Below are 27,592 nucleotides of genomic sequence, written 5' to 3'. Positions count from 1 at the left end.
AAGACCCTTAATGGGCTGATGGGTTGGAATTTAGTGAAACTCTGAGGTGTTGAAGAGTCACTCATTAAAATAACCCTGTTACTAACAGTCATGCTGTAAACTGAGCTCTTTATAGATTGAGCAATCAATACTACAAGGCTGTGATAGATTTTCTAGGTAACAGAATGAAATAAAAGAAATTACATCTTACAGGATCATTAACACTCAATAAGGATGAACCGAATCCCTTCCCCCCTATTCTGATAAGATCTAGTTGGGCCTTCAGAATGTTAGCAATTCCATCAGAGAAAAAAGCACAGCATTCAAGGAACAGGATCCATCGAGGTTGGAGAAAAGTACTTGGATTTTAAAAGTAACTCTGCTAGCCATAGCATCTTTTGGGAAAAAAGGAAGAAGGGAAAGGTCAACTTGCTTATATATATTTTTCTCCCCAAAAGCATGTTAACACCTGAGAAAAGGCTGGGCGTGGTGGCGCATGCCTGTAATCCCAGCACTTTGGGAGGCCAAGACGGTCGGATCCCCTGAGGTCAGGAGTTCCAGACCAGCCTGGCCAGCATGGTGAAACCCTGTCTCTACTAAAAGTACAGAAATTAGCCAGGCGTGGTGGCACATGCCTGTGATCCCAGCTACTCGGGAAGCTGAGGCAGAAGAATCACTTGAACCTGGGAGGCAGAGGTTGCAGTGAGCAGAGATAGCGCCATTGCACTCCAGCCTGGACAACAGAGCGAGACTTCGTCTCAAAAAACAAACAAACAAACAAACAAACAAAAAAACACACACCTGAGAAAAACTAAGTAGCCCAAACTTGTGTAGCTTGTCTATGACATAGGAATTCACACTGTCCTAGAGCTCCCTGCCTTTTAAATGCCTTCACTGGGGTTGCCTGCCCTTCCCCCAGACCTCTATCTTTTATTGTTACAAAACTAAATGATGACATTTGGATTTATGTATTTTTCACCATTTCTATAGCGCCTTTGGAGAAAAGGCAGTATATAAAATCAATCGATAAATAAGTAAACACAAATAATAAAAATTCCTGCCTCAGATTCTGCAGAGAGAGCAAAAAGTCCTCCTGTTTTTTAATCACTAAGTCACCAATCATTATAACTGGTGGGAAGTGTAAACCATAGAAACATATTCAGAGCTTGCTATACTTTAACAACACTTATTTTGGAGGCAGGAATCACGAGGAACAAAAGGTTTTTTTTTTTAAACCTACTTGAATTATAGCTGTAGGAACAGTTAAGAAATAAATCTCCTCTCACCTCCCAGATATAACCTTAGAGAAAGAGGTGGAAGGAGGAAATGAGATGAGGGAGGAGTCTGAAACTGGATTCTAGACTTTGCTAAAAGATCAATGCTTTCTGAATGGAGTTTAATATGAAATTGGCTATAGGAAGCTTACAGTTACTCCACCCAAGCTGTCCACATGAAGTGTTTCTTTTCTGCACTGGTAATGGAAGTTGGTTGAGAAAAGATATATGTGGAACATGGGCGGGTCAGAACAGATTTTCATTTGGAATTCTGTACAGTAAGTAGACAACAGAAGGAAATAGGTTTCAGAATGGACCTAATCACATGTGTTCACTGTCATGAGGTACTTGCAGCTACACTCACATCCGTGCATCACACCCGCCTCCACTGCTTTCTTTCTCTCCTGCTTTGGCGCATGACTTCTGAGGCTGCATCTTCGTTGTCTCTTCTCTTCCCTGGGAGAAGCTGGACCCTTAGGAAGTTGGGTCCTGAACCTTTTAAGTATTCACTTTCTGTAGAGAATGAACCTAGAAATGGGGGTTTTGCTGGATGGATAAGGAGAGAAGAAAAAGCACAAGGAAAGGAGAGAGGAGAATAGGAAAAGACAGGGCTAGGTAATGGAGAAGGAGCAGGGAGGGAAAGAGGGCAAGAATTCCTAGGCTTAAGATTTTCATAGACTCCCTAAGAAAAATATCAGCCAGTATCTAAATCAGTCATGATTAGGGCTCTGCTGACGGAACGAATGTCCTTGAGGTGGCCCTTGCAATGTGCAGCATTCCTTTACTGACAACCATGGAATAGGTCCTTAGTCCACTTAAGGAGGCTTCAGAGGGGCATCTGACCTTAGAAAGGATGGGCTCACTAACAGCCTGAAGCATGGTTAACAGTCTGGGATGAATAAGATGTAATTTTATATTCAACAAACCTGTTACATATTCATTTCCAAATGTGCCTGGAATCAAACCAGGCTATCAGAAGTCAGCATCACCAAGCAATTTTATCTTTCACCCTGTGTTCACTTTTCAGATCTGACACATTTCCATTCCCCTCTGAACTTGCAATCTCCGGGCCTCTCAGAGAGGAGACATTTCCATTCTTTCCATTCTCAATCCTCTGATCTCTTAGAGATGAGGCAATTCTATTTTCACTGTACTGATATAAGAAATATTGATAGGAAAAAATAAATATCTGGTTTGGCTTCCCACCCGCTCTAGGATAAATCTTGGCTGTTCTGGGAACATTAATTAAAGTGAATGTATGGCTGCTTTTAAAGTTTAGGTATTTCCCTACCCAGTCACTTTATTTGGGGCTTTGGGGTTCACACACAGGTACCCTCTTAATTATTGAGTTCAGTAATTTTTGTAGTCTCAGAGAAAGGTGCTTTCTCTAATCAGAAGCCCATAATGTCCTACCCAGTGCCTGTGCATTTAGAAGCTCTTATACCTCCTTTTCGTCGAGTGCCACTCTCATCCTCTTCTAGATCATGCTCTTCATCTGGGGGGATAAATGATCAGTATTAGCAATTAGTGGTTCACAGTCTCATATTCTTTTTTTTTTTTTTTTTCGAGATAGAGTCTTGCTCTGTTGTCTAGGCTGAAGTGCAGTGGAACGATTTTCGGTTCACTGCAAATTCCACGTCTGGGGTTCAAGGGATTCTCCTGCCTCAGCCCCCTGAGGAGCTAGGAGTACAGGTGCCCACCACCACGCCTAATTTTTGTATTTTTAGTAGAGATGGGGTTTCACTATGTTGGCCAGGTTGGTCTTGAACTCCTGGCGTCAGGTGATCCGCCCTCCTTGGCCTCCCAAAGTATTGGGATTACAGGTGTGAGCTACTGTGTCCAGCCAGTCAGTCTCATGTTCTTTATACGGAAAGGTCCCCTTTCTCTGAGCTCATCATACTCTCTTCTTTAAGGAAAGTTTAATCACTGTTCTTTTTTTTTTTTTTTTTTAGGCAGAGTTTCACTCTTTGTTGCCCAGGCTGGAGTGCAATGGTGTGATCTTGACTCACTGCAACCTCCACCTTCCGGGTTCAAGCGATTCTTCCCGAGTAGCTCAGCCTCCCGAGTAGCTGGGATTACAGGCTCACACCACCATGCCCAGCTAATTTTGTATCTTTAGTGAAGATGGGGTTTCTCCATGTTGATCAGGCTGGTCTCGAACTCCTGACCTCAGATGATCCGCCCACCTTGGCCTCCCAAAGTGCTGGGATTACAGGCGTGAGCCACCGTGCCTGGCAATTACCGTGTTCTTAAAAAAATATATTAATTTGTCACCTTCAAACTGGCCCTCTCCTTCCCTTCCCTTTCATTTATTCATAAGCATGTTGAAGTGCTCATTACATGCAAGACATTGCACTAGGAACTGGGGACAAGCAATAAACAAGACTGTCAGAGTTCCTGCCGTTGTGGAGCTTCCAGTCCATTGGATTATTTAGATGTCTATCACCAGAATCCTAATCCTTTTCCTCAAACTCCATTTCTCCTTCCCTCTGGAATTCTCTTCAAAATTATTATCTCTATGCAAGCATTCTCTCTAGTTTTAAGCATTCTAGAGTTAGGATGTTAGAGTGTGTGTGTGTGTGTGTGTGTGTGTGTGTGTACAACCCTCTGTGATTGGCTGGGTGCGGTGGCTCATGCCTGTAATCCCAACACTTTGGGAGGCCGAGGCGGGCAGATCATGAGGTCAGGAGTTGGAGACCAGCCTGGTCAACATGGTGAAACCCCGTCTGTGCTAAAAATACAAAAATCAGCTGGGCCTGTGGCGGGCGCCTGTAACCCTGGCTACTCAGGAGGCTGAGGCAAGAGAATTGCTTGAATCCAGGAGGCAGAGGTTGCAGTGAGCCGAGATTGTGCCACTGCACTCCAGCCTGGGTGACAGAGCAAGACTCTGTCCTGGGGAAAAAACAAAAAACAAAAAACCCTCTTTGATTAATTAGTCCTTAATCCTTAATGTATCCATCTTTGTTCAGCTGTAATGGAGGCTGGTCATGTACATAATTTTATGTTCCTAGTACTTGGGGCTTATAGTTATCTTTTTACTGTTTTTATTCAGCATGTCTTGTTCATTAGAGTATAAGCTCCTGAGGGTAGCTGGAATGGTCTTTTAATTAATTGCTGTAGATTCACAATGGGTTCTAACTCAATGCCAGTGTCTAACTCCAGTCAAATGTTTATACGGTCAAAGTCATAACATAATTGGCCTAAGTTTCTTACTCCCATTAACCGGTTTCATCTCGTCACATTACCTGATAAAATAGGAATTGGGCCCTTATAATGTAAATATGTTTACCAGAATCATATTTAGCTATTTTATACATGGGGCAAAGTGAAGAAAAATACACTCGTTATTCTTTTCACTACCACCATGCTCTTTTCCCACTCTCTCACTCACACATATATACACACATATGCACAGTAGATAGGGTATAGTAAGCAATGTTTTGAGGGCTGAATACTCAGCTCCTCCTGGCCACATTTACTTTCCTTTCTCCTGAGTCTTAACGACATTTGCTTGTCTTGCTTCTCCATAGTTTTGCCACTAAATGAAACTTTGACATTTCTCTTTCTTTTTTTAAATGTAATGTTTATAGGGCAATATGAGTTCCGGTATGCCAAACTGGGGAAGTAAGCTCCAAGCTCATAGGTAAGAAGGAGCAGCATAAAAATATATTAGAATACTATAAAGCATTAAAGGAATAATTGATTTCAAGTAAGAAAGAGACTGATACGGCCAGGTGTGGTGGCTCATGCCTGTAATCCCAGCACTCTGGTAGGCTGAGATGGGAGGATCACTTGAGCCCAAGAGTTAGACACCGGCATAGACAACAGAGCAAGACCCTGTCTCTATAAAAAATAAAAATAAAAATTAGCTAGGCACAGTGATGCACACCTGTAGTTCCAGCTACTTGGGAGACTGAAGCAAGAGGATTGCCTGAGCCCAAGAGTTTGAGGCTGCAGTAAGCCATGATTGCACCACTGCAGTCCAGCCTGGGCCTGGGCAACAGAGCGAGACCTTGTCTCTAAAAAAAAAAAAGGACGGATACTCTGGGAAATAAAATATATATATATGCCCTACAATATAGTATGGGAAAAGGAGCACTTTGACTCAACAGTTCTTATAGCCATGTATGATCTAGCAGCAGAGAATGTTCTACTTGACACCTGTAGTGCTCCCTCAACTCTACCACGAGGAATAAAACAACCTAAGCTAATGGAGGAGTGAAATCAAATATAGGAAACAGATCATGCTGAAATAAACCACATTAAACATTCTTTGCACATTGTCTTCTCGTTACTCGTCCACTTCCTTCCTTTCTCAGCTATGATGCATTTCTTTTTTGACATGGGACTAATTTTAGGATTGGAAACATTAGAGGAAAAGTTGGTACATCCTCAGTTTTAGAGATACCCAATAATTTGGACAGAGAGCAGCTCTTTTGTTGATATCAAACAACTCCATCACAAAGACCAATAATTTGCTGTGCTTAGGCACTTTTGCAGAGAGGGTTTATTCTACCTCTGCTGTCTGTGCGCAGCTGTCTCTTCCTCCCAATTCTAATCAATGTAAATTGGGTCAGATCTCCACTGTGAATTACAAATTGGATCCGAAGTTGGAGGGTCACAGTGCTGCTACTCCACCTCCTTCCCACCACCATTAGATGGGAAGCTTCACCAAAGATCTTTTCTAAATAAATCAGACTTTATTGTAAAACTCGGCCACTGACGAGACATAACCTCATTAGCATTGATTTTAAAATAAATTATTGAAAGTGGCTTGCCTGCTCTTTGCATTTGTAAAATAGGAGAATGTAAATGTATTTGCAATGATAAAAATGAAAACTAAAACTTAATTCCTTTATTCTTTTGGGCAACAGCACTTAATCTAGTCATAATACAAAGATGGAACAATAGAAATGTGTTCCATGCAGTTCAGTTCCAGACCAGATACTCTTGATTTCCACTGCACTTTTGGAATCAACTAGAAAGAAAAAAAAATCATTGGCTATAGAGCTTTTATATCATTCACCGCCATTACTAAGCTCTACGATGATGGATGTAAACGGGGAAGCTCCAATCCCCACATCTGTTTTATCTAACACTGTTCTTCCCAGGTAGCTGAAAGTAGGCTCAAATCAAGAAGACTGCCCATTGATGGGCTTGGCGACATGCCTCTGGGGTCTTTGGAAGACTGGGTAGGGGGCACTGTCACATAGTGAAGGAAAACACCATTCACAGCTGGTTGTGAAAATTACACCCCTAGACACCTCCCTAGGTTCAGAGGGCACAATACAAATAGGCATACAAGTTATCTCAGATCTTTCCATGAAACTGAACAGGTGTCTTTGCAACTCCAGAGTCAAAGACAACTATTATATGGCAACAGAAAAAAAGTCTTGTTGCTCACAAAAAGGGGTGGGTTAAATAGCTAAAGTTCTCATTTTTATTCATCTTCAATGTGACACTTTAATTTTAAGAGACTATTTTGAAAAATATTTTTTAGGCTAAAGAGCTTGTTGAATTTCTTTATAAGAATATTATTAGGCATTTCAGCAGTATGTCTACTGAAATACATCTTCATTTAAGAGTGAATTAAAATTTATGTTCTAGCTCAACTTTAAACAGTAATGGATTATAATGGTCCTTGCTCCTAACAGGGCATATGGGACCCCAACCTTACACAGGTTTTAAACAAATTAACCTCTAAAGATTACTGTCCACTTATCACATTAAATGCTCTACTTGATCCCCAAATATCTCATCTCAATTGGGAAAACAGTTGAAGAAGATTCTGTTAACTGTGTGAACATGTAAGAGAACCACGGGGCATCACAAATGAGCATCAGTATCTGGAGAGTCGATTTCAATAAACATTCTTGGCACAATGTCAGGGACACTAATGAGAGGCTGAGAGGAATAGGACACTGAATCCACCTCAGAGGGACAGAGAGGAGCCAGCAGCTTCTCATGACACCTGGCTATTTTCTGAAGTGCTGCTCTGACACTCCTCTGACATTGGCTACACTGATATCAGAAAGAATAACATTAGAAAAAAATGACTAAATCAGAAAGAGGAGAAATCAGTTACTTCCCCAAACAAAGAAAGTGATAAAAGCTTCAAAAAATGCCAACTGTGTAAATGTGCAACCAGATGTCAAGGTGCTGTGGTGACAGATGCAACAGAAATACAGATAGACTCAAGGTGCAAAGGGGACATGCAGAAAAGTAGAAATAAACTGCTCCCCGGCATGCACAGATATGTTATAAATCCACGGATGTATAGCACCTCATCAGACAACATGCAAAATACAAGCAAGATGCTAATAACACATTTAATTCTCTGTTGTGTATTTGGTTATCTCAACTGTTAGCTCAAAATATTCGCATCCTATTTCAGTGATATGGGCTTGATGTATAAGATATTAAACTCAATTTGTGCTAACTGCAACACTTGGAATGCACTGAATTTAACTTCACAAATAATACCTAAGCATCTACTAACTGGGGAGAAAGACCTGAATACAAATCACTGGTGAGGGCTAAAACAAAGCTTAATTCCAGTTGAGTATCTGGGAAGGTGTCACTGAGGAGACATATTTGAGCAGAATGTGTACGATTTCACAGGCTGAGATCAGGGGGATGGTCTAGGTAGAAGAAATAACATGATTCTAGTTTTGGTGCTGGCCAAGCAGCACTGTGTGGCTGGGGCTCAGTGGGCATGGGAGTAAAACAGAGAAAAGGCCAGAAGTTCAGAGGAGGCCTGATGTTGGTGTTGACTCTTCCCTGATGCTCTTTCTTCATAAACTTTGTATTTTTGGTCTCCATTTTGTTTCATTTCCTTAGACTTCTTATCTTCACTGTTCCCCCTTCCTGTGGGTCTGAACAACTGTACAGGGGGAAAAATAATTCCACAGAATGCTTGTTTCCATTTGACTCAAAATTTTAAAAACTCAGTTATATGCTTTATTTTAAAGCAATCTGGTTTCTAGGTCTATAATAACACCCTGGGGCAGTGTGGGCAGCATTGGAATGTGCACAGAAATTCCCAAAGATGGCTCGTCATCTCTCTTTCCATTTGCTCTTCTGAAATCTCTCTAGAGAACACAGCCAGATTCCGTTGCCATTGCAGCTGCTACAAGGCCCCAGTTACAGCACTTCAATGGTCTCAGACGTCTTGCTGGATCCCAGCCTTGAGACCTCAGACAAAGCGAAACCTGATAAAAGTTGTCCTTTTATGGAATCTTGAATCATGGAGCTGGGCCTATGCTGGCCTGTAAAATAACTTCGGTGGTGGTGGTGGTGGTGGTGAGAGAGGGCTCAGAAAAGCCTCCATTTTCTACATATTGCTTTAGCATTTCTTTGTGGTAGTTCCCTGCAGTTTAATCTACTGCAAATGAGATCCTAAAAAAATCAAGGGCCCACATATGCTCAACACGGATGTTCAGAAATTCCACCAGATACCAACCTTGAAACCATATTTTCCAGGACTAACGTTTTTGTGGCCTGGCTGAAAACCTTGAGGGCTCTGGTTTTCCCTCATGGGGAGAAGAGTGCTAGCCACATAGCAAATGCTAATTATCCCATGATTAATGTGATGGAGTGAGTTTAATGTGATGACCCATACGTTATTTTGATTACAAAAAAACATTTTTTATTGACTTGGTATGTATTACATACACTTTTCTCCCTATTAGGAAGCCCATCTAAATTATACTCTGGAAGGAAGGTCTCACTTACATGGCTTTCCCTATAGAGACAGTGTGGGCTTGTGTGGGCCCCATCCCAAAAGGGAGGATTAGCAGAACCGTCAATGTTAAATATCCTCCACAAAGCACATTTACCTATTATAAGGAAACAAATGTTAGAGGCCCACATCATTTGACTCTTGATGGGTATGCAATGTTAGCACAATCCAATGTTACTGTAGGCTGTCCCTCCACCCAGCACCTGGCCTCGTAGTAAAAATGGGCCTGAGCAGAAGGTGCACTCCACATTCCATCTGCTCAGGATTTTCAGTTTCGCCTGCTCCATACACATAGCTGGAAATAACCAACTGGACTGTCTCAGGTCTGGTTCGAGAGGGCAGGGACCTAACCATCCCCAGTTCTTCAAGGAGGTAACACTTCCTGTGTAAACACCATCACATTAATAACAGCCAGCATTTACTGAGTACTCACTGTATGCCATTGTTTGCCAGGGTTCTGTGCTAAGAACTTTACACATGTCAGTTCTAGACTCCTCAGCACATCCATCTGAGACAGCTACTATTGTTTTCCCTGTTTTGCAGGTAATACAATCAGACAGAGAGGGCAAGTAACTTGCTCAAGATCTCACAGCTAGCAGGTGGCAGAGCAAATCCATCCTGATTTAGAGCTAGTATCTGTGCCTAGGATACCATTACTGTCTCATGTGCCGCTGCTTGGTAGGTGGTCTTATGAGAGGGCAGCAGAAAGGAGACAGTGTTAGGCCCCCTCACATTCCCTTCTTAATTTCTCCAGGTGTGGCACTATGCAAAATTCAAGCAGCAAGTTCAGAAGCAACAGCTAAGTGGAGTGGACAGGAAGCTGGGTGATGGAAACTTGTGGCTGAAATATTCATATCATAATTAAATGCCAATATATCCCACCTCCAACTCTGACTCTAAGAACTGTGATGGATAGAGGCTTATGGGAAAGAACCTGTTGGCTGGGTACAGTGTTGTCCTTTGGAAACTAGGTGCAGTTTAGCTGTTGTTTCCCTAACCTGCAGAAAGAGATCCTGGATTTCCTACTGTGTGGCCTTCCTCACTTCCAATGGGCAGCTGTTGTGGATAGAGGTTAAATGTACCTACAGACGAGTCTTCATGCCCTTGGGGCCACTCCAACATACCAGCTGGTGTAAATTTTGGAAAAATGCCCTGATACTCTGGGCGGTGCTGCATTGGCCAAGGGGAGGAGTTTAGGAGGCAGGAGAAAGATGGTCATTAGGAAGCCAATCATACCTTCATTGCCCACTCCTGGGGTAAGGTGACAGTCCCAAACTCATCTTATTTTTGAGGACTCTTCCTCTTTATTCACCTTTGCTCTGTGTCTCTAAGCACCAGCCCCCGCCCCCTGACTCCTTTGAAAATGAAACATGGTGCAGAAAAAGGCCCTTTCTTTCCATCTGAGAAGGTTCACTGAGGTTTTCCCAGAGCATTCTTCCACAGTTGTAACCCAAAGTGGAGTGTCACCCGGATATTTCCCCAAGCCTGGGCAGGAGTGAGCAGAATGTGAGCTCACTAGGAAGATTCTGGCCAAGCTGGGGAATGCATCTCCTTTTAGGGAGTATTGTGAATTAGATCCATTTCTGCACCCTGCTGTTGCAATGGAGCCGACTGTGAAAGGGAAGATTCTCAGAGGAGCTGTGTTTTAATGTAGCAATTTGATTCAATTTTCCACTCTATAAAATTACCCATCACTGCTCGTTGCTTTCTAACAGACACCTTCACTCTTAATTTAACAATCCTATCGAATTCTGCCAGGGAAATTGGAAAAATTTATCACCTGTGAAATTTTATTTTCCTTTGGTTGTATCTGTTTTTGTAAAACTTCATTAACGACGATGACTTGCTGAGGAAATTATCATTTTTTTTAACGTCAGACACAAGAAATGGCTCGACCTCAACCAAGATATCATTTGCATAATAAAACACAACAAAAAGGCTGGAGAAATCGGGACTGGCAGAGGCTGGAAGTGCTAGGAGAAGAAGCAGGCTCTCCTTGGTGGGTGGGTGAAGTCCCCAGCAGGGCAGGGACATGTGGTCACAGTCCTGCCACTTGACTCAGGAAGCAATGACGTAGCTTCTTCCCCAGGAAGAGATGAATGCAGTGTGGAGAGGGTTGGACGCTCTTCTTAGGAAGCCTTGAAATGCAAGTTGCCTACTGATGATGCTTTCAGCAACCAGCCCTGTCTTCAGGGACTTGAGTGTTAGATTCACCTTAGCTCTTAGGTTCATCTGGGTTCATCTGGGATCTAAATTGTTATAAATTTAGGCTTAACTTGAATTTCTCAGCAGAGCACTGAACTCCTGGCAAATTTCCATAGGAATGATCTTTCTGAATGGACTTGAAGATTAGCGTTCCTGTGGTCTAACTACTTCACAATTAAAAGGCTCAGGCTTTGGTTCTCCACTGTCTGACCCCCACTGAGCTTTGCACCATTCACCAGCTGCTGTTATCCCCACCAGACATGGCTATGCAGAAGCAGTGATGACTATACATTTTTTGAGATGCTAGTTTTCATGCCTTTGGAAGAAAGGAAATATATAGAGTAGACCTGCTGTAATGATGAGCAGATAAAACATGTTAGGGTTATTTTTAAGAGATGTGATTTGATTCATGGTATATCTGAACTAGGTAATAATGAGTTGTTCTCTATCAAGGTTTACTATCAAGGTTTGGTCTATCAAGGTATTACTAGAAAGGTTGGTCAGCATTTGCATATTTCAGAGTTTTGAAATCCTTCATAATTTTGAAGCGATTTTCCATTATTCTCACAACTACACACCAAAAAGTTGAAACTAGAGAATTTTGATGACTCATTCCAAAACTCACAATAAACCAATAAAAACCAATGTAAGTATTGTTGACTCTTTAACCTGGTGGACACATGTAAAAAGTTACTTCACATGGCATGGATAGAAGACACTCATTAATCAAATTCTTCTTGCTCCCAGAGCAAGGCAGAGCCTCATTACCCACTTCCCTACAATCTCATAAAGCGTCCCACATTATCTCCTTCAGAGGATGAGGGTTAGATTTGGCTTCCTTTGGAATTTTCAAAGTTATTATTCTTCCACCAGGTCATGAATTTCTGAAACTAGCATAAGATAATCAGAGGACAAAATTTCTCACCTGGCAAGACTTCATAAATATCTTCTTCTTCTTTCTCCTCTGTAGGCTCTTTTATCCCCACACTCCCAGGCAAGATAGTGGGTCTGCACTGGGAACCACAACTTGGGGAGTCAAAACCATCAATATCATCATATGTCTCTTCTTTTTCTTCTTCCTCCTCATCCTCTTCATATGGAATGGTTAAGGAGCTCAGATCTAACAGGGCAAAGATGAGAATGAATCAAGAAACAGAGAAAAAGAAAATAAGACAGGAAAGGAAAGAGGGAGAAGGAGGAGGAGGGATGAGAGTAAAATATGTCAAATGAAAATGAAACATTAGGTTAAATGCTATTATTTCTAATGTGGGCTTTGGTGGCAAGAAATCTACAGAACAGGCCAGAATAGCACTGCATCAGGTTTAAACCATCAACATAAATCCTTCCTTGCAATAAAACTTGATCAGATTGAAGCAGCCTGAAAAGTATGGGTGTGTGAATGAGAACATGAGGCAAAGGGAAGAAAATAGGCCAGAAGAGGAAAAGCCAGTGTGCTGTACACAGCTTATCACGTAGAAAACTGGAAGGGTGAGTGAAGGCTTGCAGTCCTCCAGGGTACTCAGGCCATGGGAGCTAAGGTGGCCTCTGTAGGGTGCTGGAGCTGTCAGAAGCTTATCTCCCCAGTGATTTCACTGCAGAATTTCAGACAAGTTTGTTTGCAGAGAAAAAGATGGGCAACAGTGGAAGATAAAAAGAAACGGGGTATGGAAAAATATAACAGTAATACAAGACCAAATGGAATGGCTGAACAATGCAGTTACCATGTCCTTTTGCAACTGCACAGTCTAGCTGACCTTAAAGTGGGTCACTGCATAGAAGGTGTTGAGCCATTACAGCACTGGGGAGCACCAGGGCAGGGGAGGGAGATTGGTTTTTTATTTTAATGGGGAACTGGGAATGTTCATTCTCTGATGTGTACTACAGAGTGCTCTCTGAAACCCTGCTGAGGGCCCTCTGCAGGATGGGTGAGTGCAGTCAGCATACTCTGGGGAAGGAAAGGATGGAGAGACGTCCAACTTTCATTTCAAAATGCAATAAAATTGTTTGGCTTGATTAGGCTTTTAATAAAGATTTTGCAACAATTTTCATCTGAATTTTGGTGCCACCACATATGAGGAAAAGATCAAAAACACATTTGTGGCTTAAACCATATGTTATTATTTTGTTTGTTTTAAAATAAAATGGAATGAATAATTTCTTCAATGTGGGATTCTGAAAGTACCACAGGGTACAGCTCAATAAAGCTGCTTTGAGTTTTATTGAGGTTTACACACTTAGGGGTATATTACACGCATAAATCCAAGGCACCTAGATGAGAGTGTACCCTGTAGTCTCGCCATCAATGTTCATGTTTGCCTAGTTCCAGTCTATTATACGTGACGCTGTTGGTAGATGCAATAGTTTGCTTTTGTGATAGCAAAGGCATAACTGAGTAAAACAGGCAATTCTTGTAATTAAAGCACTGGTGCTTCCTTCTTTTTATCCACAATAAAATCTTATAGCAGAATAAAAATCTGAGATGAAAAGGCTTTGCGTTTTTAGCTTGACATGTGTCTTTCTAGGTCTTGGGCCATGTATAAAGTTGGTGTTTCTGCCTTTCTGCAGAACAGAGGTAGGGTCCTGCCATGATGGTAGGTGACAACTATCTAATACCAAGTGACTAACTCAAGGTTGGCTTATTCTACCTGACAGACCACTCCCAGATAAGGCTTCCCTGGCCACTGTTTCTGCTTTGCCTACAGGCTGGCCAGCAGAGGGTACTCTAAGAGCAGTCATTTACCATCTTCAGGCAGGACTCTTCCCATCCCAAAGCAAGGAACATCTTATTGTGGCTTGGGAAATAACAGTTTGTTTTTAATGTCCAATGTCCCTGAAGACCATCTAGATTGGTTTAGATTTCTACTTCCTCCTAAGACTAAAATAAGGAGATTTTGAACCTCAATTGCAACTAGATGACTTTAAGTTGGATATTATGAATTTCCTTTCCAGAATATAAGGGGTTAGGAGACACCGAATTGGGCTGAGCTGATTTTTAGAATCTCCTTTTCTAGTGATTTTGAATATTACAGACTTGCCTGTAGGTAGGTGGATGAGCTATGATACCAGAGGTCCTCTCAAGGTTGATACTGTCTTTATCTTCTCATTCACACATAGTACTATTTGTTGTTGTAATATGGGGAATGTGGTAGGAAAGGTAGAGGTGAGAAAGGGCAGAAAAAATACATACTGAAGTCTGTAGATTATATTTATGCAACATAACTTCAACTGCAAATCAACTCAAGTATTATTTCTGTAACAATGACACTTACCCTTTAACAAGAAACTTATTTGATCCACCCAGTCTCTGGCTTCTGCTGGACTAGTAGCTGTAAACTAGAGAAAAATCAGTGAATTAATTTATCACTGTCACTAAAATTTCCATGAATCTTGACAGGGATGTCCAAGGGGGAGGAACCACTGAGTTTCAGAGTCAAGTTTAAAGCTCAGGATTCTCTGCCTGCTTAACATATAGAAAAAAGACCAAATATTTCACTCAAACTGATTTTTTCCTTCTGCAATTTTGCATACTCAGAGATGACAGCTCTTTGAGTCTAGACATTCATGTCCTTGTGCATTCTTTCATTTGATTATCTATTCCTTCATCAGACATTTATTTGAGAAAAGTTTACAAGAAAAAGAAGCAAACCGATCCACACACATGAAACAGGAACACTAAAAGGAGGCACATTTTGTAACAACTGGATATCAAGAGGAGACAGGGAGCACCTGTTGTTGCCTAGAGTAGGTCAGAGTGGCTTGCTGAAATAATACCATTTTGGCTGGATTTTAAAGAAGAGTTGGTGGAAACTGGTGGACAGAGTTGGACATTTTAGGTAGGCAGGCCTATGTGCAAAAGAACAGGAATGAGAACATGACTTATGGGGAAGCCTGGCAGATCAGCTTGACTGAAGAACAATAACAGATGAAGTTGGAGAGTTGAGGGTCAGAGAAGAGTTGGTAAAAGGGCTCTGAGTACTAGGAGTTCAGAGTTAAAATGCAGGCAACAGGAAGCCACTATCAGCTCTAGCAAAAGGAGTGGGGGATTCTTTCAATAGCAGTGAGTAGGAAGGATTGGAATAGAGAAATCTGGAGGCAGAAGACCAACTGGTCCTCTGGATGAAGTGACAGGAACTTAACTATTGTGATAGCTGTGGGAATAAATAAGAAGGGAAACAGCCAAAGGATATTGTAGAAGAAGAAACCACAGACCATGGTAACGATTTGGATTCAATAGGCCAAAGAAAAGAAGTAAATAAAGTACATTCTGATTAACAAAATAGGCCAGTCAAGCATCAGCCTTTAGTAATTTTTTTATTTTAAATGAATCAACTTGAAATAATTGTTCCTGAAAAATATTTTAATTATCTGGCCATTAGGGTAAGGTAAAGGTATATGCTATACAAAGAAACTGGATTCCTGCATAATGCTTATTAATAGACATTGTTATTCTTGATTTCTTAAAAACAAATTTCTATAAAAACATTTCTAGAAATACTGGTTTAGACTTGTTACATAAACTTTTACCTGGATGTGTTACTATCAGAATGTAATAATAAAAATAACTAGGAACATATTCAGTGCATAGATCTATATTATATATATTCATAAAGGACTCTATAGAAAAGTTTTAGTTCAAATTTTAAAAAATTTCTGGAAATTACATAATGAAGACCTAGGTCCTTTAACAAAATAAGAGTTAAGATACTGTAGAAATAAAAAAGAAGAATGCTGAGAAAAGTCTGAAGACTAAAAGTGTTACTTAAGTGGTTAATTTACTCTTAGTATGGTGTTTTCCTTTTTCATAAGCTAAAGTTTTTCTAAATTGCTTTAATAAAATTGTGATAAGATAAAAATTACCAAAAATCAGGAAACAATACACACACACATGCAAACATACATTTTTGGTGAAAATCACTATATTTCCACAGTCAGAAATTTTTAAATTTTATTGGTCATTCAGCATGAAGGTGGCAAAAATAAAATAAAACACATTAATTTTATAATGAGGTAAAGATTCAAACTGAGCACAGTACGGAATAAGTCTTTCTTGTCCCGACCAGGTCCTCTAGTCCTTCAATTATTATTGTTACTATCATCACCAATATCTTAGAAATCCTTCCAGAGATATGCAAAGCATCTACACACAGGAAGATTATTTTGGATAGCAAGATGAACATGGGAAAATAATTTTTTTTTCACTCTACAGTTAGATCTTTTTTTGGGATTTCATGGAAGGAAGTGAAGAAAATCAGTCAAAGAATAAAGAGAATGGGAATTTAAACCATAAAATCAGAGACTATAAGTAAGGAATTTGATTGTGTGCTGCAATTGACAAGCATCTCACCTATGAAGTGAAATTGAGAAGGGGAGGAATGAAGGATGGAAGCCAAGCAAAGTCTGTATCTAGGATGAGAGTGGCAACAGAGGGGAGGGTGTGGCATAGCAAATATGAGGACATGCCAAGAAATAGGGTCTTAGTTGGTATGAAATGAGCAGGTAACAAAGAAAGGCTGGAACCCAGCATAGCAACCACGGCTCACATGCAATACAGAAGGAAACTGCAACACCAAGAAGGATCACCATCTCCTTGATGCGTCCTACCTCATAGCTGCGCCTATCCTGGGAGGTCAGTTCAAAGCAGGATTCTTTCTTGGAATCTCTTCGCAGGTGGGGGGCCATCCGTACACTGTAGCCCTTAATGAGGAAGGTCCCTTTGGGCTGCTTGCCTGCAAGACAGGAAAGCTCCCTGTATCCCTAGAGAGATGCAACTGCCAAGGGAAGGCATCTTCTCTGGTATGTAAAATAAAAGCACAGAAACAGCTTTTACATCCCTGAGGAACCACAATAGTCAAGGAAAGGTTATTAGAGAAGCTTAAGAAGAGGCTACTGCGACAGTAAGGCAGATATCACTGCCAAGCTAGGGAAATGCAACGTGAAAGGTTATTTTGCCAAAAGAGTACAACAGAGACAGAGAATTTATTAGAATGTTAAGAGATCTATAATAACAGAAAGAAGGAATTATTACAGCAGAGAGAGTGTGGCTGTAAATGTGAGGCTCTTGAAGGCTATTATAGAGCTGAAACATTATTATCAGGGCCAGCAGAGCTCACATTTGAGGGGAGGGACAGCAGCACAGGGGGGCATTATAGGTCCCGGAATCGCCTCCCATGCCCTATGTAGCATTTGGGCTAAACTTCTCTCCCCCTTCCCTGCTGGTCAGGTGGGAATTTATGCTAGAGGGAGAATAATTAAAACTCAGTATTTTATCCTCCTTGTAAGAGGTCAACCTGGGAAGTAGCAGAATAATGTTGAGTATTATTAGATGACGAGGAAGGAGATAAAAGGAAAAGGACCGTAAGTGAAGAGAGACTATTCTGCTTGTCACGACTTAAAAAAAATGTTAGAAACAGAAAAAGAGGAGGTGACTCTCAAGAATTTTGTATCCTCATTGTGTGGGTCAGGCAGAACACACAGAGAACAGGAACCACAGTGTCTGGGATGCTTTGAGCTCTATATCATGTGAAATGAATTGCTTAATAAATGCCTTTCGATGATGATAATGATGACAAGGATGGCAGTGCGATGCCAATATTAAAAAAGAAAGAAGAAGAAAAAAGACTCTGTGCTCACCTGGTTGAGCTAAAAGAAATACACAAACACTATTCTTACTAAGAAAATGTCATGGGCACAGTAAGAAATAACTGGCGAGAAGGGAGCCATGGAACAGTGCTTTTTGACACCAGAATCTTTTTTGTTAAAGTATCTCTCCTTGTTCTAACTGGCCACTAAAATGTTTTGTTGTTTCTTTGGTCACCAGATTTTATTTCACCCTAATGGCAAAATGGTCAATAAAAGCTTCCGAGTCTCTTGCTCTTGCTCTCCCTGCTCCTCTCTCACCATGAGTATGGAAGATTCTGAATGAACAGATGTGACACACCTGGTTTTATATCTAGATATGCCAACCACTTATTTAAATGCAAAAGAAATGATGAACATATTTACAGTGAGAAGTGTCATATTAGTTTGAAGTTTTAAAATAAGAAAAGAACAACTGGCTGGATTGAATGCCTATAATTTAGAGGAGAAATTGTGGTTGCTGGGTTGGAGAGTGGGCTGGGGGTTGGAAGGACACAGAGGACTTGTAGCTCAGTTTACAAACTATGCTATTATCCTTCCCAAACAGGGCTTTAGCCTTTGCCCCTAGATGGGAAATGTTCTGAGGAATCTAGGATAGTGAAAGGTAGGCAAAGGTCTGTGATAACTACTGCAGGCAGTGTGAGACAATTGCTTGGGCAAATCTTAAGGATTTCAAGTCACTTAGCAAAGCTGCAGTTTTTATTTATTTATTTACTTATTTATTTATTTATTTATTTTTGGTTGAGACAGAGTCTCGCTCTGTTGCCCAGGGTGGAGTGCAGTGGCGTGATCTCGGCTCACCACAACCTCCACCTCCTGGGTTCAAGCAATTCTCCTGCCTCAGCCTACAGGCACATGCCACCATGCCTGGCTAATTTTTGTATTTTTAGTAGTAGAGACGGGGTTTCACTATGTTGGCCAGGTTGGTCTTGAACTCCTGACCTCATGATCTGCCTGCCTTGGCCTCCCAAAGTGCTGGGATTACAGGCGTGAGCCACTGTGCCTGGCCCAAAGCTGCAGTTCTTTCCACTACCTTAGTGCCACAGGTGCAGGAAGTACAAAGGCAACTGGGTGGGTGTCTGATTATTCCCTATATTGGATATCCAGGCACTGGGAAAGCACTAAGTTTGAGGAAGGAGAAACAGAAAATGATTGCAAGGAAAAAGAAGAGTCTACTCAATCTGTATCGCTGGCCTCTGTACGAAGGTGCACAGTACAAGGAAAGCCCCAAGAAGAATTGATGCTTTTTAAACTTTGTCTCCCTCTTGCGTCTTAGAATTACTCCTGGGGCAGTCCAACTCTGTAGAAGAGTATCCCCTATTCGAAAGTTTGCATTCATCTATAATAATAATTTTTAGCTTGTCTTTATTTGTAATTGCCTCCAATTGTGCTTATATCCTCTATTTCTTTTCATAAACCAATCAATTACATTAAACATGGATGGGAGGTCTTCTAGGGTTAGCTCATGAGTGTTGACTTGATTAAGTCAGTGGTGGCTCATTAAGAAACTATCTCTGGCCCGAGTCAACACTTCACTGCTGCTGTCATCTGGCTGAAGGGCATGCCTTGGGTACAGCAACCATTTGGGTCTCAATATTCCATGGCTATAGGAATGTCCACTGGACTACTTACTTACTAGCAGTCATTAAGATAAAGCAGGGAGCATACCCTTAGGGGGTTCTATTTCTGGGCCATTGTTTAAGTTCTTTAAGTCTTTCTCAGAATTAATTTATTTCAATTTTTAGCTATGGTATTGATGCCTCTAAAGAGTTTGGAGTTCTTTTTATTTTTTTTAAAAACCAAAACATTCCACTTTGATAATGTGTTGTTAATCATCATAAAAGATAACCATTTGATGTGCTGACCACACTCTTAGTGTTTAAAGGTGAAATAATTTCTAAATTGGGTTCTGCTTTTTCGGTGATGGGCAAGGTATTATTTGTGCATGCCAATTTCTTTCCTAAGCATGTCCCTTTATGGGTGTTAGTTAAGGACTGCTATCTTGGGATCTAAGTGCTTGAGAATTTACGAAGTGTTTGCATCCAGGAGTGAGATGCTGCTGTGTAAATGAAGAACACTTACTCTTCTCATTAGCATAGTAGTAGAAGAGACCTCTGCTGACAACACACCATCGCTTCTGCCACTCCGATCCAAAGAAACTATGATCTAAACAGAACAGCAGTAGGGGACATAAATTCAGGTAACTACCATCATTGAAGAGTCTGTAAAATCCAACAACATACAGTCCAGTGTGTTATTGTTTTATTTCCCAGGTTAATGGACTGTAAAACCGTCCTTTTCACTCCCACAGGTTATCCCATATTGACTCAGGGTCCAGGGGACTAGCTCAGTTAAAGGTCCAAGTTCTAAACAGGGTTGCCTGCTCTGTGCCCCCACAGCTGTCTTTTTATCTAGACTCCTTTATATCTTTCGGGTTCTAATCTCATCCTGTACATTTTCAAACTCTCCATTATATCTTTATGTGTTGCCTTTGACAAAGCAAAATGATTCTCCAGGCCATGGCCATGAAAGAGCCTTTGTTTTGGTGCTGAGCCAATTTGCCTGTTGAGTGTTAAACCTGAGATGCCAACTCTAGTGGTACCTACTCTAATTAAATGAGTTAAAGGTCAAGAGTTGGGTTTGAAGGCAGAAGTGGTGGCTCACATCTGTAATCCCAGCACTTTGGGAGGCTGAGATGGGAAGTATGCTTAAAGCCAGGAGTTTGAGACCAGCCTGGGCAACAAAGTGAGATCTTGTCTCTATAAAAAAATAATAAAATAGCCAGGCACAGTTGTGTGCACCTGTTGTCTCAGCTCTTTGACAGGCTGCAGTGGGAGCATTGCTTGAGCCCAGGATTAGAGGCTGCAGTGAGCTATGATGGCGCTACTGTATTCCAGCCTTGGTAATAGAGGGAGATCCTATCTTAAAACAAAAAAAGAAAGAAAGAAAAAAAAAAGGCCGGGTGTGGTGGCTCATGCCTGTAATCCCAGTACTTTGGGAGGCTGAGGCGGGCAGATCACTTGAGGCCAGGAATTTAAGACCAGCCTGGCCAACATGATGAAATCCTGTCTCTGCTAAAAATATGAAAAATTAGCTGGGCATGGTGGCACGCACCTGTAGTCCCAGTTACTCAGCAGGCTGAGACGGCAGAATCGCTTGAACCAGGAGGTGGAGGTTGCAGTGTGCCAGGTTCACACCCACTGCACTACAGAGTGAGACTCTGTCTCAGACAACAACAACAACCACAACAACAACAACAAAAACAAAAAACAAAAGAGTTGGGTTTATCTGAAATTTGAAAGTAGACTGCTTCACATATGATATAAAAACTACACAGTGGGAGCACACTGAGAGATGAGGACAAGAACACCATTCATGGATTCAACAAGTTTTATCAAGCACCTGTCACATACCAGGCATTGGGGATACAGAGGTGAGCAGGACATAACCATCCCTATCCTGATGAAGCTTACAGTCTGCTCAAGGCTGGGACATCTCTCTTTAGCCTACACGAAAACACCAGACTCCTTTCCTTTCCTTGCTTTGCTTTTGCCTTGTATCCGCCTAGCACAGTACCGGGCACAGAGAAGGCATCCAATGTGTTAGCCTTCTTTTTCCTCACTTCCCTTCCCTTCCTGGAATGTTCTGAAATCTGTGGGTCTGACCAATACCTTTGCTTTTCTTCTCCAAGTATCCTTGCTTGATTACGTTATCAAGTTCTTGAGCTCCTTTTACGATGTCTTCCATTCCTAAAAGGACCAATGGCAAAATGCTTTATTGAAACCTGGCAAAATTTTCATTTATTTAGGCTACTTTAGTTAATTCACATTAATAACAGAGTACAAAAAGGGCAATTGCTTAAACACAGTACAAAATAAAACAATTTCTGTATGATTGGAGGGAAAAGTAAATTTTCTTGCTTTTTCTTTTTTTTTTTTTTTGAGACAGAGTCTTGGTCTGTCACCCAGGCTGGAGTATACAATGGCGCTATCTCGGCTCACTGCAACCTCTGCCTCCCAGGTTCGAGCCATTCTCCTGTCTCAGCCTCCCAGGTAGCTGATACTACAGGCATGCGCCACCACACCTGGCTAATGTTTTTTGTATTTTTAGTAGAGATGGGGTTTCACCATGCTGGCCAGGCTGGTCTCGAACTCCTGACCTCAAGTGATCCGCCCGCCTCGGCTTCCCAAAATGCTGGGATTACAGACGTGAGCCACCACACCCAGCCAATTTTCTTTCTTTTCAATTATATCTAATGCTAAAATTGCTTAAAACTATCTAAATATACACTAATTTGTAGTAAGGTGAGGTAGTGTAAATATGCACTGATGGGCAGGAAAAGGACTCCAGAAAATTAAGAATTTTTTTTTTTTTTGAGACAGTCTGTCTCTGTCACCCAGGCTGGAGTGCAGTGCCGCGATCTTGGCTCACTGCAAGCTCCATCTCCCGGGCTCATGCCATTCACCTGCCTCAGCCTCCCAAGTAGGTGAGACTACAGGCGACTGCCACCACGCCCGGCTAATTTTTTTTTTTTTTGTATTTTTAGTAGATATGGGGTTTCACCGTGTTAGCCAGGATGGTCTCGATCTCCTGACCTCGTGATCCGCCCACCTTGGCCTCCCAAAGTGCTGGGATTACAGGCGTGAGCCACTGCGCCCAGCCAAACTTAAGAATTTTTTTGTGGATATAAGTTCCAAGTTGGATAAACCTCACTGAGATAATCAAAAGTCAAATGAATAGCTACCAGCACAGACAGCTTTAATGAGTAATAGATTCCACCATAAACATAGTCACCTAAGAGGGAGCAATAAACACACACTCAATTTTTTTTCTCTTAACAAACAGATAGCCACCTCTGTGAACATAAATTTTTTTAAGTTCATAGAAGAAGGGCTATGCAAGCTGAACTTAGCAATAACTGTCAAATCCTGATTTCTTAAAAGTCTGAGAAAGAGGCTGGGCCCAGTGGCTCATGCCTGTAATCCCAGCACTTTGGGGGGCTGAGGCAGGCAAATCACGAGGTCAGGAGTTTGAGACCAGCCTGGCCAACATGGTGAAACCTCATCTCTACTAAAGATACAAAAAATTAGCTGGGCATGGTGGCACACACCTGTAATCCCAGCTACTCGGGAGGCTGAGGCACGAGAATCTCTTGAATGTGTGAGGCGGAGGTTGCAGTGAGCCGAGATCGTGCCATTTCACTCCAGCATGGGCGACAGGATGAGACTTCGTCTCAAAACAAAACAAACAAAAAAAAGCATGCGAAAGAATCTGAGAACTGTAAAAGGCTTCACAAATAATACCCTGAAACTTACATCAGCCTTTAATTGTATGCTGCTAACATTCTTGGCTTTCAATTAGCCTTGTTAGGTACAAATTTATTGAGAAGTCAAGATCCTAATCCATCTTCCTCCACTGGGGTTTATACTTACTTCACAGAAGGGAGGGACAAAGGATGGAGACAAAGAAGGAATTTACTTCTCAAAAAATAAAATGAAAGAAGAATGAAAAAAAAAAGCCTCTTTTAAGAACACACTCCACATTTCTTAATTAGGCAAAATGAAGGTAATTGGGCTAGCGGTATTTTAACATTTATTCTTTTTAGTCCCAGAACTCAAATCTCTTTTGGATTGTCTTAAATAATTTATGAAGCAAACCAAATACAAAACAAAGTGAGGCATAACTACATATGAATCAACTGGGCCACCTATAGAGTATCTTGAGAGTTATGGTTGAAATAACTTTTTTTCAAACAATTGTTTTTTGAACATTTCCTACAATAACATTTATTCAATGGTGGCTATGAGCTGGCACTTTGCTCAGTGCTTTTCCTACTTTTTGTTTTAAAGTAACATCTACGACAATTTAAAATGCAATCAAAATTACATTTTGCTTTAAAGCTGTTTCAAGCTTAGTTATAGAAAGGTAGATCAGAAGAGTGTCTTTTTCTGTTTTAAGTGTGTCTATGTGCCTGATTTTTTACCCAATTGGTCCTTATTGTTAACCTCCTTGTTCATGGACTACTTTTATTTGTGTGTTTCACAGTTAGCAAACTATGTGGTTGCCATAAATCCTTTTAATCAATCTCAGGGTGCACGCATGAGATGAACAGCAGCAAAGGAAAGTTCATTTTTCTAGGGTTCTTTCATTTCTCCTACCCCTCTGAAAACACCCTCCAAGGAAACAGTAGCAGATTCTACTGAGGGTGAGGCATTGAGTGGGGTGAGGACCAGTTATAGAAGAGAAGGCTCTCTGAAGTGCTGTCAAAAAATTGCTCCTGGGGAGGCCAGGTGTGGTGGCACAAACCTGTAGTCCCAGCTACTTGGGAGGCTGAGGTAGGAGGATCTCTTGAGTCCAGGAGTTCAAGGCTGCAGTGAGCTGTGATTGAACCACTTCACTACAGCCTGGGGACAGAGCGAGACCCTGCCTCTTAAAAAAAAAAATTGCTCCTGGAGGCCTAAAAATTAAATGAAAGACATAGGGAGATGAGGAAAACACGATCCCATAAGCTGGGAGTTTCCTTCTCTTCTTTCCACAGGTTTTTTTTTCTTTTCTTTTTAAAGGTCTTGTTAAACTTAGAGACACAGCTCCTTGTCAAAGATGCCAAGAGTCTGAATCATAAAAGACATGTTAAACGTTCTATTAGAATTCAAACCTCCTTTTTTTAATGCAAATTTAAATGCCATTTTATGGAACATCTATAATTATGAAAATGGGAAGACATTGCCTCGTGTGCAGGGAGAGTCTGTGAGTATGAATATTACATTAATGTGCCCACACCAGCTCACTGATCCTGCTGGCAGGAGCATAAAAAATGCTTGAGTGAAACTTTTATTTAGATGTTAAGACTCCAGGCCCCAGCGGGGTGACAGAGACAGCCCCTGTGAGTTGCCATCAGAGAGAGAGCTTGAATTGAATTACCCAGGGGGGAGGAAGTAGTGATGAGCACTGCTTCGCTTATTTAATTTCATTTACTTTCAGTACATTATCAGCATGAGGTTTTTCTCTCCCCACCAACTGAAACCCAAGAATGCCACCACTAAGGAAACAAAGACATAATACAGCAGAGATGTAACTCTAAGTCACTAATTCTAGGAGACAAGGGATAGCACCATCACCACCTTCTCTCCCCAGGAGTCAAACTCAGTTTGCTAAAATTGGGTACCGAAGGAGCTGCTGAATTTTTTCTCTTGGTCATTCACTAACAAGATTCTGAAAAGGAATAGAGCTGGAAACAGCTTTTTATATGGTGTGTTTTTGTGTATAGTCAGTAAGATGTGTTATGTTGCTTTCTTTCCTTCTTTTTTTTTTTTTTTTGAGACAGTCTCACTCTTGTCGCCCAGGCTGGAGTGTAATGGTGCGATCTCAGCTCACTGCAACCTCCGCCTCCCGGGTTCAAGCGATTCTCCTGCTCCAGCTTCCCGAGTAGCTGGGATTACAGGCATGCACCACCATGCCTGAATAGTTTTTTGTATTTTTAGTAGAGACGGGGTTTCTCCATGTTGGTCAGGCTGGTCTTGAACTCCTGACCCCAGGGGATCCAGCCGCCTCGGCCTCCCAAAGTGCTGGGATTACAGGCATGAGCCACCGCACCCGGTCTATGTTGCTTTCTTATTCATTAGACAGAATCTGTATTGAGGAATTATCTTGCCTGGTTCCCCTTATGGGCAGTGGGAAAAAATGGGATTATAGGCTAAGTTTAGAATGTCTACGGAAAAAAAATTAGGAAATGAGGTCAGATCAGTCTCTAGTCTACTAACTGTCTTCTGTGTACAAGGTACTGTGTGGTGAGTTCAATAACAGAGTTGTTCTCAATGTAGTTGGCTCTGAGCTCAATCTCATTAGCTCCATGATCTATCTGACAAATCCAAATAACCAAGGTGGGAATCCACAGTGGCATGCAAGGTACCTCCTCTTTCAGTGTCAGCGCAGGGTCCTACTGATCAAGAACTAGTGATCCTGAGGATGAACAGTGTTAGCCATGCCATGGGGTGATGAGGCAGGAATCTTGTATGCCTGGATCCACACCTACTGGTAAACGAACAGATCTGCAGAGAACTACTTAATGCATAATAGAAAGTATGTAAAATATGCTTTAAAGGACGGTTATAAAAATAGGAAGAAGTTGCAAACAATTGTATAAGTTGCTATTTTAAGGCAAACAATTTACATTTAAGTATACAATTAAAAAAAGAAGCTTTTTGTTCATTACCTGAGAAAAGATATCACCACCGTCATGAAAAAATAAAAATGATTTTGATTTATTGAGAATAAATGGCCCTCTTGGCTAAGTCTAAAGGTGTATTACATTATATCAGCACAAAACAGAATTACATTAGTGTCATAATCTCTCCCTACCACTACACTTAACTAAACCTCTCAGAACAGCCCGTATAGAGAAAAGATTCACTTAGCTGAAGGATATGGGGCCACAAAGATAAGATCAACAGAGAAGTATGTTACCTAGAAATGATGGCCACCCAACTTTCATGGCAGATCAAGATAAAAGAAATTCTCAGATATCTTTCTCTTCATCTGGATTCCTTTAAACCCTTGTATCCCACCCACATCAAAAAAAGCAATAAAAAACGACAGAATAGGATTCCATCTCTCAATGCTAAACATGACTCTTTAGTCAGCTATGCACAGCAACAACAATGGGGACCCTTTGGAGTGTGATACATTTCCATAAAGCAGTCAATAAAAAAGACACGAGAGCTTATGTGAGTCACGGCCTATTTAACCAGCTGCGTTCTAGCCCACTGAGAAAAGAGAATTGGAGAAATCAGTTGGCAACACCAGAGCACAAGGCTAATAGCACAGGAGGCCACACAATTTCCACGCAAAAAGGCTGCAGCCCCTGCAGAACAAACCAGGTGCCCACTAACTTTCATTATAGGCAGCTGGCTTGGTCTCTTGCTAAATCATCCTGAAAGGAAAATAAATAGTTTTTTAAAAAACATCTTTTGTTCAAATCGTCCCCTGTTAAGTTATGGACTTCTCCCATCCTCCCTCTTCCTTTTAATTCAAGTTCTTTTCAACTGTTTAAAAGAGGGACCTAACCAACTTGAGCCTAGAGACTAATAGCTAACAGGGGTGAATTTCAGACAGGGTGAAGTTTAGCAGGATCCTTCATTAAAGTACTCATGTAAAAAACCTGGGGATTGGGTGTATGAGATTGGAGAAAATTTAACATCTGAAGGCTGGGAATGGTCAAATTCCACCTGCAATTCCAATGCAGTCACAGATGGCTGGTGTGTGTGCATCTGCAGACATAAACACAAACACACGCTTTAAAATGCCTCAAATGTACCAAGGTGAGGAGGGTATTGCAGATAGGTTGGGGAGGGGGTAGTTTTCTCTTGTCTGGTTATTGTGGATTTCAAATCTGTTCATGAACCTCTCTTTTGTGCATTTGATTTCTGTGGCCTTCTTTAATATGTTCATTACTGCTTTTCCTTAGCTTCTTACTTTTCTGGGTTACTTTTTTGCCTTCTTCTCAATTTTCAGGAACCAGTCAATAAATGATAGTTTGTAGTGTCTGGCAGGAAGTGTCATCTTCCGATGCTAACAAGGAAGTTGGTTTCAATGACTATTCCTTGATTAGTCCCTTGAACAGGCATATATAATTCTTTAACTTCCGTGGTTCCATTTGATATCCACCTGAGTTTACACTTATACTACACATTTTTCTTGCATTGTGCTTCACTTATAAAGGAATTTAGCTTAACATATGAAAGGTGAAAAATTCTAAAAC

The 27,592-nt window shown here is 41.2% G+C and overlaps 1 protein-coding gene across 5 annotated transcripts in view; it reads right to left on the bottom strand.

The window, feature by feature from the left end:
* Window positions 1-27,592, bottom strand: part of SKAP1 (src kinase associated phosphoprotein 1) — a 328,721-nt gene that overhangs the window by 38,459 nt on the left and 262,670 nt on the right. For 4 of the 5 annotated variants that reach the window (XM_034941523.3, XM_003827495.5, XM_008952854.4 and 1 more), the window contains 6 exons: window positions 21,507-21,584; window positions 19,918-20,001; window positions 16,801-16,925; window positions 14,469-14,532; window positions 12,125-12,319; window positions 2,698-2,748 (listed from right to left, as the gene is read on the bottom strand). In XM_034941523.3, coding sequence (XP_034797414.1) covers window positions 2,698-2,748; window positions 12,125-12,319; window positions 14,469-14,532; window positions 16,801-16,925; window positions 19,918-20,001; window positions 21,507-21,584 — 597 coding nt within the window. The remainder of the gene's footprint in view (window positions 1-2,697; window positions 2,749-12,124; window positions 12,320-14,468; window positions 14,533-16,800; window positions 16,926-19,917; window positions 20,002-21,506; window positions 21,585-27,592) is intronic. The other variant, XM_057300243.2, reaches the window with a different exon arrangement.

Source organism: Pan paniscus, chromosome 19 (genome assembly GCF_029289425.2).
Source record: "Pan paniscus chromosome 19, NHGRI_mPanPan1-v2.0_pri, whole genome shotgun sequence".
Lineage (NCBI taxonomy): Eukaryota > Metazoa > Chordata > Mammalia > Primates > Hominidae > Pan > Pan paniscus.
This window is presented reverse-complemented; position numbering and strand designations above follow the sequence as displayed.